At 28.7% G+C, this 13,218-nt stretch overlaps 4 protein-coding genes across 4 annotated transcripts; 2 read left to right on the top strand and 2 right to left on the bottom strand.

The window, feature by feature from the left end:
* Positions 1-643: 643 nt before the first annotated feature.
* On the bottom strand, positions 644-6,507 carry LOC118074836 (proton channel OtopLc-like). Its single transcript, XM_035096326.1, has 9 exons — positions 5,682-6,507; positions 3,358-3,607; positions 3,175-3,289; positions 2,533-2,752; positions 2,291-2,448; positions 1,974-2,202; positions 1,756-1,909; positions 827-1,693; positions 644-745 (listed from the first exon to the last, which is right to left on the bottom strand). Exons 1-8 carry the CDS (start codon positions 6,505-6,507, stop codon positions 853-855), a joined length of 2,793 nt encoding a protein of 930 aa, XP_034952217.1. The 3' UTR covers positions 644-745; positions 827-852.
* A 2,883-nt stretch (positions 6,508-9,390) lies between these two features.
* Positions 9,391-10,460, top strand: LOC118074837 (uncharacterized). Its single transcript, XM_035096327.1, has 3 exons — positions 9,391-9,611; positions 9,669-10,169; positions 10,438-10,460. Exons 1-3 carry the CDS (start codon positions 9,395-9,397, stop codon positions 10,458-10,460), a joined length of 741 nt encoding a protein of 246 aa, XP_034952218.1. The 5' UTR covers positions 9,391-9,394.
* On the bottom strand, positions 10,428-11,576 carry LOC118074846 (zinc finger matrin-type protein 2-like). Its single transcript, XM_035096338.1, has 3 exons — positions 11,284-11,576; positions 10,900-11,197; positions 10,428-10,814 (listed from the first exon to the last, which is right to left on the bottom strand). The coding sequence occupies exons 1-3, from the start codon at positions 11,287-11,289 to the stop codon at positions 10,519-10,521; spliced, it is 600 nt and encodes a 199-aa protein (XP_034952229.1). The 5' UTR covers positions 11,290-11,576; the 3' UTR covers positions 10,428-10,518.
* A 143-nt stretch (positions 11,577-11,719) lies between these two features.
* On the top strand, positions 11,720-12,876 carry LOC118074847 (zinc finger matrin-type protein 2-like). Its single transcript, XM_035096340.1, has 3 exons — positions 11,720-12,029; positions 12,116-12,413; positions 12,499-12,876. Exons 1-3 carry the CDS (start codon positions 12,024-12,026, stop codon positions 12,792-12,794), a joined length of 600 nt encoding a protein of 199 aa, XP_034952231.1. The 5' UTR covers positions 11,720-12,023; the 3' UTR covers positions 12,795-12,876.
* The last annotated feature ends 342 nt before the right edge of the window (positions 12,877-13,218 follow it).

The raw sequence follows: 13,218 nt of genomic DNA on the forward strand, positions 1-13,218 counted from the left end.
ATATAATATATACAAAATAGTTACATAAAAACGGAAAATATTATTTACCCGTTGTATCTTGTGACCCATAAATAGTTGTTTTAACACATTTTCTAGAGTTATAAAATTTGAGTATTACATTATTTATCTGTACATTTAAGTAGTATTAAGTAAAGCTTAAATTGTACGTTTAAAAAAATATTGCTCTATATTAATTATTGAATATTACAACAATTACATTTGTCTGGTATTAAGCATGTGTAAATTTGGGTGCCATGGCACTTTTCTGAAAGTTGGTGTTTTACACCTCATCTCATTCCCACAAGTATTGCCGTTATCTTGGTCATAATTATTTGCAATCATTATTCTGATATACGAATCAATATTGTCCTCATTAGTACAACTAATATTGTGTGAAAATTCACCAAAATTATTCGCAGTTTGATACCGATAATTATTAAAGCAATGGTGGTGATGATGATGATGATGATAATTGTCAAAATTGGAAACACTTCTCAGAGGATTAATCCCACTAACTGTTGAATTATTTTGCAAATATAACCAACTTTCACTGTCTATATACGGGTGAACTGAGGGATAAAAATCATTAGTGATTAAAGCGTTGGGATTGCAGACAATATCATTTGACATTATTTGTCGGTGGGCAGTAGTAGCAGTAGTGTGATCTTCATTACATAGATTCAATACTACGGTCTTTTTTTCTTTCTTACGATGATGTTTAAACTTTGGAGATTTTGAATATACTCTGAAATCATAAAAAAATTGCATTTATTTTATTATAATAATATTTTTTATAGATTTATTTAATTTATGATTCAATACTCACAAATTTTGATTTCGCAAGTCCCGTTGTCAGTTAAGTGGTAAATCAATCCTCAAATTTTTGTAACATTTAGTCCAAATCTCAAGCAGTAATACACAACTGTGAAATCTGTAGAATACTAATAATGGTACACAGATTCTAGAAACAATTCCCCAAGCTAATACACCAAAGAATCTTAATTGAAGTTCTTGAGATATCCAATTTTGTGTAACTACAGTATCAAAAGCCCATAGAACTGCATTACTAAAAAGAAGGAATGTAACAACTTGTCGTGCTGGCTTTGTCATTATTTGACATCTCGTAATGCACGATCGTTTTGAAGCCTCAGCTATTAAAGTACTTTGAGCAAAACATTGTATAAGTTGAAGTAGGGAAGCTGTTAAAAGCATTACATGCCGACCTCGAGTATCAAGTTCATTACTGGTATCAACCGTCGCTAAAAAACAAGCACAAACAACTGCAGTAAAAATGGAATGGAGTTGAACACCAAACAGGGCAACATTAGATAAAATATTGTCCAATGATGATAGCGATCGGGAAACCACAGACATTTGTTTCACTTGAATTAATCCACTGATTGTCATAATTGTACTTAATGCTAATATTCCAATTAATGTACCACACGTCAACCATGATAATGTAGCTGGTGGAAAATTTTCATCTTCACGGACAACAAGAAAAATAAGAATCACTACAATTCCTGCGGTCATGCTGAGAATTCCAAGAAATAAGCCTTTACTAGCACCATCGCAACCTACTTTTGGATGTCCGGCAGCAAAGTCTTTCACGCTGTGAAATTTTTGTTTATGTGAAAAACGATTTCTACCAACATTTTGACCCATTACAAATGTTACAGCTGCTGCTATCAGACTAAAAAAAAAGATGATTGTAATGTTGTTAATAAAAAACCTTGATAGAGTTGAAATAATTACCTGAACTGAACGATAAATGGGTAGAGAAATGATATGCTAGATGTCCATAATTGTCCGAGAGTATTAGTGTTAAAGCATTCTTGGAGAGTTATTATTTGAGCTATTTTTTCATCTGAAATAGGCTGGTATTTTCTCAAATATTCTGTTGAACTTTCTGTAATATCGAAATAATTGTTAATAAATTAACTAGGTGTTTATTAAATTTATTATTTTCATACCTATAGTATCTCGAGTTACTCGTATGACAGTAGTAGATTCAGGATTTGATTCTTGTTGATGTAATGAAGATGATAATAGCTCATTTTCTTTCTGATTGCTTAAATGAATGAAATATGTCCACTCTTGAGCGGAATCCCAAATGATAAGACGAGCCCAAACTGCAATATTAGTAGCAGCTAAATGAATAAAACCAAATCTTGCTGCTAATCCAAAACGCTCTACTAATACCTAAAATTTATTTTAAGGAAAAATTAATTTTCATAAATTAGAAAATTAATATCCGACTTATTAATTAAGAAACATATAATTTACTTACTTGTGAATTTACAAAAAGAAAATGCATTTGCAGAAATGTGAACATCCCATGAAGTACAGGATGAACAAAAACTATATCATTAAGACATTCAGATCCTTGCATCATAGAATGCATTGCCATTTCTAGACCATTAAAAACGAGAGTTGCAAGGCCGAACACTGAAATTTATTTTTTAGAAATCATATAAGTGAAATAAAATTATTGTTAATTCATTATTATGTGAATAATAATAAAAAACTTACACAGTGCTCCAATTCGAATATAAAAACTAGTCGGAGCAGTTTTAGTTCTAGAAATGTGTGCTCTTTTAAGTGAACCAAATCTAGTTAATGATGATGAGACACCACCAATTTCAATATCATCTCGACTTGATAGACTTGAACAGCTATCAACAAGGACCCAAAGATAAATACTTATGATGACAACAATACTGCCGACGTAAAGATACATTAAGAAAACGCTCTGAAAGAAATTGATTATTTAGTAAATAATAGTTTCTCTGTAAAATTGATTATTTATTTATAAATAACCCATGTTATTTCAATTTAAAGTGAAAAAAAATTCAATAATGACTGGTAAATTTCAACGGAATTTCCGGTTTAAATTTGTGATTAGTGGCACCAACTTTGTTAAATTACTTTTGAACAGATCGTGATTTCACTTTTCTATAAGAGCATAAGCGAATTAGAAATCGTATGATGCGATCGAGTGAGTAGATAGACGGCATCAACCGTAGGCTATTTCTTCGAACCCTTTTCAACGATTGCTGTATCAAAATCAACTACTCGAATAGAATAATATGAGTAATTTACAATTGTAAAGTAATTTTCTACAGTTTAAGAAAATACTGAAGCATTATTTTTTATTTTGAAAATTATTTTTACCTGAAGACTTAAAAGTGGTACTGGAGTATCTATTACTTCTGCTAGACATAGTGCCAGCATAAGAATTATAATAAGTTCTCCATAAACGTTTGACAAAACAATCCATAATTGCGAGCTAAAAAATAGTGTTCATTATTAATATTAACATTGATTGCCATATTTATTCAGTGAAACTTTACTTACTAAGGTTCTGAATGATCTAGAAGATCATCGGGAGATTTAGTTCTAGCAAGAATCCTTGAGACAAGTGATCTAGGTGGTACAGAAGTAGAAATGGGTTTTTCACTTGTAGCTGTTACTTCCGGTTCACTGCTTCCGTTTCTTACTCTTTCATTTCTATTAGAACTTTCAGGCTGGTTTCCCTCTGCTGTAACACCTCCTGCTGTGCTTCCGGTTTCATTTAAACTATCTTTATCATGAGGCTCGTTGTTTGCTGTAAAATAAATCATGTTAATTAATATTTTAGTGTATTAAAAAAAAAATTACTTAAAAATAAAACGTTAAAACCTTCTTGTTTTACAACAAAAACCAGAAGAAACCGATTTTTTAAAGCCAATTTTTCATGACTTTAATTGAAAAAATATAACGATAAATAATCATTTTTACTTTTACTTATTTCTGCTAATTGTTAGAAATATTTCAAGTTCTAATTTATTAATCTTATAAAAAAATATAACCAATCATTTACTATCAAGTTTTTAGAGCAAGAAAACTAATGCAAAGATCAAGATATAAAGTAATTTTTTATTTTTCTTTCTCTCTCAATCTCTTATTCTCAATAACTTACATTCTTTTCTAGCTTTCGTAACATTCGCATGATCTACTCAAGACGTACTATTATATACATTGGAATAAAATATGATGCCCACGAATCCGTGAAATTGATGCAGCAAGTGCGAGAGTGTATCGGTTGAGTGCTTTTATGCGGTAGCGATTTTTCTCTTTTAAAAATGCATAAAATAAGCAAAAGTTAAAATTTTAAAGGTGTAAATATAAAATAAAATTTATTAAGAGGAACTGAATTAATATTCATTGGATGTCTCATTTAATTAAAAAAAAGAAAAATGTTGAATCCAGTAAATAATTTTGTGGAATATTAAATACTAATTTAATATGATAATTGTGTGATAATGAGCATGTAATATTTATAAGTAATATGCAAGAAAAAAGCAAGAAAATGATACATTGTAATATATTACACAAACTCTTTCAGATATTATTGATGTGACTGATGGAATAATTTAAACATAAATACTTTTATAATAAAAGTAAAAATACCTTTCAATCAAATTGCTTCACACTTTTTTTCATAATTAAATTCTTCAATAATTAAAATAAGCATCAAAATATTTAGGGATTCTGTTTTCAAGATTATATGTAAATAATAATTTTAAATAATGTTTTCATCTAGTTCGAATATTTTTAAGTATACCTATAAACATATAAATGCTCTTCTTTAAAATAAATTATTTTCCAACTGTAAATTTAAAGAATGTCAAGAACAAGATGAGGAGGAGGAAAGTAATGTAACAACAAGACAGCGCTCCAAATGGACATCATCATTGGACCATCATCATTCGTGGTGGCTAACGACACAAAATCTACTTTACTATGTAACGGCAGAGATGATATAACGGAATACAATATAATGTAAGAAAAATGTAAGTGACTAGAATTTAAAATAACGTTTCACATTAGCACTTGATTTAAATCAAACAGTTATAATCTAATTAAAATTTAATATCACATTTATTTTATTTACTTTTAAAATTCCATTCAATGATATTGGATTTTACTCCAACATAGAAAATATTATTTTGTAAATTAACATTCATTCAATTTAGAGAAGCAAAAGCGTCACAATTTATATTAAAAACTGATGTAAAGCATTAATCTAGGTCAGGTGATTGTCTTCTATCGAATGCCATGATGAGTTGTAAATAGAACGTGACTTTCCCTAAAATTTAAGTTTCAAATAAAAATATTTAGCCTTAATCATCAAATTAAATTATATGTGAAGTAATAATAACATCATTTAGCGATTGTTAGTGACAAATTGATACTATTTTATGAATAGTCAGTATGTTTAATGATTAAGACATTTTATCTGATCATATATTTATGATTAGATGTAATGTTTTCAATAAATAATATATTATAAATGAAAATGACTATTCGTGATATGATAAATCTACTTTGTATGCACAACCAATCATCAGTATAACTATCTACCAGTCTAGCAATATTTCATCAGTATGTCAAAGTGTCTTGTATGCATAACGCATACTTTTCTACCGGTTCTTGTACCTTTTTTATTGCTCTTGGAGTAGTGATGGTTCTTACTTGTATCATAGTACCGTAAGAGTGGACCGTATAAATGAAGAAAAATTTTTTTTTCAAGTAAAACAGATGTTTTTTAAACTAATAAAATGCACATATGACTATAAAATGACTCATTTATATGATGTGGCTTGAACTATCAGAAAAATAAGCTATTCTAATCTTACCCTTTTCTTCATAGCAATTATTCTCATCTTTGATTGAATAGCCTGGTAATTTATTCTCTTCACAATGACTTGGATTATCTTCCCTTTCATCAAATTCTTCTAATTTTTTCTCATTATCATCTAAAAGATGAATTGTCCATTTCGGTCGTTGATGGATCTCCTGTTTTATAACTTCATCAACGTCTTTATTTCTTTGGAAAGTACCAACTTGACTGATTGAATCAACTACTGTAGACATCATATCATCTCCAGTGTAATCATCCATGTCATTCACGTACTCACATTCTTTTGCTGAATTTTTATAAATTTTACTGTAAGGTCCAACTACTCCAACAATACCTCGAGGTACAGAAACAGGATCATTCCAAGAGTTTTCTACTTTTTCAGGCTGCATATTTCTATCCATAGTTGATGTCTCTTCTACAATTTTTGGATAAACTGCCAACCACTTGGACACTTTAGTTTGTTCCCAATTAAAACTGGATTTACTTTGGTCTTGTAGCTTTTTATTTTTTTCAGTAAACTTTGGTTTTTCAACCACACTGTACAAAGGTTCGTCTAATGGTTCTACTTCTGCCACTCTAACTGCATTTATTGCAATTGAACCTTTTTTTAGTTTATCTCCATCTGTTGGTGTCTCATACTTTTCATCAAAAACTGTATAATTCGACTCCTTGATTGCAGAATTAATCCACCCAGGTCGGTCTCTTATATTTGATTCAGGTAATAACGATAACGCATTACAAGATAAACTGGACGACTTGTTCTGATTGTCACTGTCAATAACAACTGCACCAAGAAGAAATGCCGCTAGTTTGGCAACCATTTTCAATTAGACTTAACAATGTCACGGGAAGTCACGTATTGTCAAAGTTAACTGGAATTTGTTACGTGAGTTTTCATTCACACTTTAGGTATTCAAAATATTAAGTTTAAAATGAAATATCTTGATTATTATTAGAGTTATAAAAAACTTGATGTTCACGCCAATTGAGTCTCGATTAGATTGGCAGAAGACTGTTTCCTGGTGTAGTTTCACGGAAATAATGCAGAAAATGAAGTAGTAGTGAACAATAATGTTGATAAAATGGATTTAGTTCGCGTTCGTGATCTGAATGTCCAAAGTCTTTTGGAAAGACTTGAATATTTTATCACTTCCTTTTACAAAAGTCTATTTTTATTTATTTTCAAATTATGACTGAAATTTATTAGGCTAGCATGCTATTAAGGTCATCATTTTAAAATAATTAATGATGAATAAGTTATCCATAAATTCAATAAAGAAAATTTTAAATTAATCTTCTTTTCACTTGTCCAAGATGCCATTATCTTAGGATGTTGATTAAAAGATTTGATTGGAAATAAAATTTTAAACAGCTGTGCTATGAGAAACATATGCTTGATTAATAGTCAAGTGCTTTGATAATAACACTTAAAGACAGCACAAAAATTAAATTAATTAATTGCAAATGAACACTCGAGTATAATGATCATTATTTACGCTACTTAGATTCACATGAAATATATATATTTATGCTATTTCTCTGATGAATATCGTTTTGATACCATTTATCATTTTGTAAATTTCTTAAAAGCAATGTTATCTAAGTAAAAGACCAAATCCTAGTGTCTAGGACTTCAATGATGAAGTTAGCTATGACAAATTGATCCGTTATAAACGTTAATTTATAAATGTCCAAGTATTTTATAGAAAATTATTTCATTTGTATTCTGAACGAAGAAATATTTCAATATAATAAGATAACATTACTATTGTAATGTGTGTAAGTAAAATATACCTTTCAAGCAGAGTTAAGAGCATAAGGTAGTTATAACTCATTTTAAAGAGATACATACGCTATTGCTCTTCTCTCATGATGAGTACCATCTGGCATTCGAACTTGTGTGTGATTGACGAATCAGAAAAAAAATTTCTGCATGTTCATTTTATAATAATATAGTAGTGTTATATCCGACTACTGTGACCATAATGATGATTAACATTTCAAGTACAATTCATTATACTTGTGCTAAATTGATGATGGTGATATTGGATAATTGATACAAATAAACTAATATGAAATTGATGAAATATTCAATTGGAAGAAATTGAAAGGAGATGTCAAATCAACTTTTTTTTCTTCATATCAGACTACTTTAGATGCTTAACGGTAAAATCTACTTTCCCATCATGTATATAAGTAGTTTTTTTTTAATTCTAAATTTAAAATATTTATTCAAATGAAGATAAAAATTCCTGCTATAAACTCAAAAAAATACTGTATAAAATAAAACTATAGAACTATTTGTTTTTCAAGTAGTTATAGTTGAATGAAGCGGTAAGATTTGCACGAGTAATCATGGATAAAAAAAAGTTTACATCAATTTCTCGATAATTAATTTGCTTACGTAAAAACAAAGGAGAAAGTGATATATTTACATACATTATAAATAACTGTAAATACTTGAAACCGGAGGTAATTAAACCAAATTTCATAATTAAGAAAGATTGCATGCAAAATTATTATAGATCTTGCTATTACTCTGCTTACTTTCTACGTCAAGAGATAAACTAACAAACTGAATGTTAAATAAATTTAAATCTATTTACTTACTTGACTTAGCAGAGTTTGATTCCTCAATTGGTTGAAGTGATCTTGAACTTCGTGGCATTCTTATACTTTTTCCGCACAGAGACACTTGTGTTTATATGTGTGTCTTAAGGGTGTAATAACAGAAAACTGGTATTTCAACCTTTTTACCCGTTCTCAGCTTTTACTACTACTATTTACACATGTCACCTGAGCGTTGCTTATAATCAATAGAACAAATACACATTGTTTAACCATCATACCTTTTGAAAATGATTCATGATATTTTAAAAACATATTCAATTTTTACTTTCCCACTGCTACCACAAACTGTCTGGGTAAAAAGATAAATTTTTTATATTAAACAATCTGGTTTTAATTTATTCAATTTTAAAAAATAAATCGACTAGATATAATTAATTAAATGGTCAACAGTAATATTTCTTTCGTCAATTTGCATCACTTTCACTTGTTCATTCATTTTATAATTATCTAGTTGAAAACGATTTTTTTCTATTAAAACTTGAATTACTCATGAAATAAATCAACTTTGTTTATTTAGACATCTTTTTTATCCTCAGTTATTTCATACACGTTTGATGTTCACAGGTATATAGACAGTAATGAAATATCTCTTGGATCTTAGCTTCTTAAGATAACTCATGGCTGCTGCTGAGAAAAGCTATGATGCTTCAATGGAGGGGATTTATAGTTATAAGTCCGCATGAAGGATGGGGATTCTGTGTTGCTATTCCACTATTATATTGCCCCTCTCTCTATCCAATGCGAAACTTTTATTTCACTAAATTTTCATCTATAAATTTAAGTGCAATAAAATAAGTAATAAAATGTCAACAGCATTGGAAAGTTAAATAAACTATTCATTTTTGGTTCCATGCATTTTAATTGACTTGTAATAAGAATATTCATAGTTTTTAAACGAGAATGAAGATGATAAACAAGAGAAATTTGTATGAGTAGATTAACATAACAATAGTTTATTTTTATTTATTTTTTTTGCGATAGAGGGCAACTATGATACTTTCTGAAAACCCTATTTTGATATACTTTAACCTTTTTTTGTTTTTCCATATATTATTGAACATTGAAAATTTATCTAAAATGCTCAACAATTCTCGAAAGAGAAAAGCTTTTTCACCATTAAGTCTTACCTATCAATCTAAGTTAGCAAAAATAACAACAATTGATCCCAACTCAAATGATGGATCGTTATTATCTGAAAAATCTTGCAAGAATGATTTAACTCAGCATAAAATAAAAACTTTTTCAGAATGTTCGCCGGCAACACAGAATTATGTGAAAAATACTTGGGGTTCAGGTGATTTTTCAATACGTGTATAGTGTTGGAAAGTATTTAAAAAATATTATTTTACAGGTAACGTCAAAGAAAATAGTGGTGTATATAGTTCACCAAATATATCCAATGCATCTAAGAATCCTAATAATACAGTACTCGAAAAGAAAATAAAATATATACCTGATTGTTCACCGATGACGCAAAATATGATAGCAAACCATAGAGTAGAATATTTGGAACCACAAGAAGAATTGGATTTGTTAACTTGTTCCACAAATTTAAGTTCTACACCTCCAAAATTAAAAATAACAAACAATGTACAACTCTTTAGTTTCTCTGATGATTATAATGAGGAATTACAACATTGGGAACAAGAAAAGAATAAAGAAAATATCAATTTTTATTTTGACAGCAATATTGTAAAAGATTCTACATCACCGTTTAAGTTTTATTCTGTTCCTAGTAGCTTATCTAATAATAATTCCGACAGAGAAACCTTATTACTAAGTGGAGTTACATTCTTAAGTATTTCACAAACATCTAATTTTGAAAATGATCAATTGAATTTTGAAAAATTTTTATCGCAAGAAAGAAACAAATTGGAATTGAAAAATACTTCATATTTCTTATCAAATTTATCATCTGAATATGAGGAGTACGAAAAAAAAATATGGTGTGCCCCAAAAATAAAAATTCAAACTTATAATAATAACTTAGAAATAATGAATAGGGATAAAATACAACAATTAATTCTTAAAAACATTGAATTTTTAGAAATAGATTTATTTAATAACAGTAATTGATACAAAATTTTAATTATAAATTATTTAAATTGTCAAATTCATAGATTTGGTACTTTCATTAATTTAAAATTAGTAAACTATTGTTGTAAAGTAATAAATATTATTTTCTTACAGTGAATAAATAATTATCTCTTCTTAGAACCAAATCCAGAAAAGCCCATTATTGCTGCCATTTCATCAGACGGGCTACTTCCAGTTTCTTCATCAGCTAGTTCTTCCATTTTTCGCTTACGTTCTTTCCTTTTTTCTTTTCTGTATTCTTTGATTTTTTCTTCCTCTTCTTTCAATTCTTTGACACGTTGCTCCAAATCATAATCTTTTCTTTTTTCTTCTAATTTTTTTTTGTTCAAAGCAAATCGAGCTTTCACTTGGTCTAATGTTGATCTTTCTATTTTCATTGACATACCCAAATTACGTTGATCTACATATTAAAAAAAAACCAATATAACATTAGTTACTGAATAAATGTATAAATATATAATATAATTAATGAATATTATACTCACGTTTCGTTCCATTGATATGGTCCAAGAAATTGATTGAATCTTTGACAACGCAGTCACAAACATTGCAATAATATCCTCCAGTTTGTGAAGAAGGCGTATTTTTATTTATAACAACACTTTTACCAAGTTTGGATTCCAAATCAACTTTGTAATCTCTTTGCTTTAACAATTCTCTTTTCACAGCTGGCTGTTTAGGAATGCCTAATTCTTCCTCTGCTATTTCTTCTTGCAATCTTTGGAGTGCTAATCGTTCGTATTCCTCTCGATTCCATTTTCTTCTATGATCATCAGGTCTTTGCTATAAATAAACATATAAAAATATTAACATTAAATACACAAACGCTTTTTATGATTACAATTAGAAATAATCTTTCCAGCATTTACCGTCATTGTGATAGAAGTTGGATTTGTCAAAGTCTGAAGTTGATTTAACACTTGATATTTTTTTTATTGTTGTGTAAATATATACACTTCAGAGTCTAACCACAAACAAAATGAAACCAAGTTATTTGTTTTTTTTAACTAAGAACAAAGGATTCATCTATTAATCATGAAAGATCAATAAAATTGCTTTCGATTAAGATCAATTCACTATCGATACACTACGAATATTAGAAAATATTCAAAATTACAACACAATAAAATGAATAATTAAACAACTACTTTTTGCGCACCACGGACAATGATGTTATGAGAGAGCAGTATTGGACACTCATACGTGGCCACTGGCGTCGTCAAGATGCAGCGCCACAAGCGGTCAAGCCGGGAACCCGAAAACTAGATAATTTTCATTCAACAGTTGGCAAATACGTTGGCTCTCTCATAACATCATTGTCCGTGGTGCGCAAAAAGTAGTTGTTTAATTATTCATTTTATTGTGTTGTAATTTTGAATATTTTCTAATATTCGTAGTGTATTGATAGTGAATTGATCTTAATCGAAAGCAATTTTATTGATCTTTCATGATTAATAGATGAATCCTTTGTTCTTAGTTAAAAAAAACAAATAACTTGGTTTCATTTTGTTTGTGGTTAGACTCTGAAGTGTATATATTTACACAACAATAAAAAAAATATCAAGTGTTAAATCAACTTCAGACTTTGACAAATCCAACTTCTATCACAATGACGGTAAATACTGGAAAGATTATTTCTAATTGTAATCATAAAAAGCGTTTGTGTATTTAATGTTAATATTTTTATATGTTTATTTATAGCAAAGACCTGATGATCATAGAAGAAAATGGAATCGAGAGGAATACGAACGATTAGCACTCCAAAGATTGCAAGAAGAAATAGCAGAGGAAGAATTAGGCATTCCTAAACAGCCAGCTGTGAAAAGAGAATTGTTAAAGCAAAGAGATTACAAAGTTGATTTGGAATCCAAACTTGGTAAAAGTGTTGTTATAAATAAAAATACGCCTTCTTCACAAACTGGAGGATATTATTGCAATGTTTGTGACTGCGTTGTCAAAGATTCAATTAATTTCTTGGACCATATCAATGGAACGAAACGTGAGTATAATATTCATTAATTATATTATATATTTATACATTTATTCAGTAACTGATGTTATATTGGTTTTTTTTTAATATGTAGATCAACGTAATTTGGGTATGTCAATGAAAATAGAAAGATCAACATTAGACCAAGTGAAAGCTCGATTTGCTTTGAACAAAAAAAAATTAGAAGAAAAGAGAAAAGATTATGATTTGGAGCAACGTGTCAAAGAATTGAAAGAAGAGGAAGAAAAAATCAAAGAATACAGAAAAGAAAAAAGGAAAGAACGTAAGCGAAAAATGGAAGAACTAGCTGATGAAGAAACTGGAAGTAGCCCGTCTGATGAAATGGCAGCAATAATGGGTTTTTCTGGATTTGGTTCTAAGAAGAGATAATTATTTATTCACTGTAGGAAAATAATATTTATTACTTTACAACAATAGTTTACTAATTTTAAATTAATGAAAGTACTAAATCTATGAATTTTACAATTTAAATAATTTATAATTAAAATTTTGTATCAATTACTGTTATTAAATAAATCTATTTCTAAAAATTCAATGTTTTTAAGAATTAATTGTTGTATTTTATCCCTATTCATTGTTTCTAAGTTATTATTATAATTTTGAATTTTTATTTTTGGAGCACACAATATTTTTTTTTCGTACTCCTCATATTCAGATGATAAATTTGATAAGAAATATGAAGTATTTTTTAATTTGTATCTTGTGATCCGTTATCAACGGTCGAAATGATTTTTATTCTTATTAAGTATCCAATCTCACATTTTTGAAGTTCTACCTTTACACCTTCCTAAAA

This window comes from Chelonus insularis, unplaced genomic scaffold, assembly GCF_013357705.1.
Source record: "Chelonus insularis isolate UGA/USDA-ARS -01 unplaced genomic scaffold, ASM1335770v1 contig_139_pilon, whole genome shotgun sequence".
NCBI lineage: Eukaryota > Metazoa > Arthropoda > Insecta > Hymenoptera > Braconidae > Chelonus > Chelonus insularis.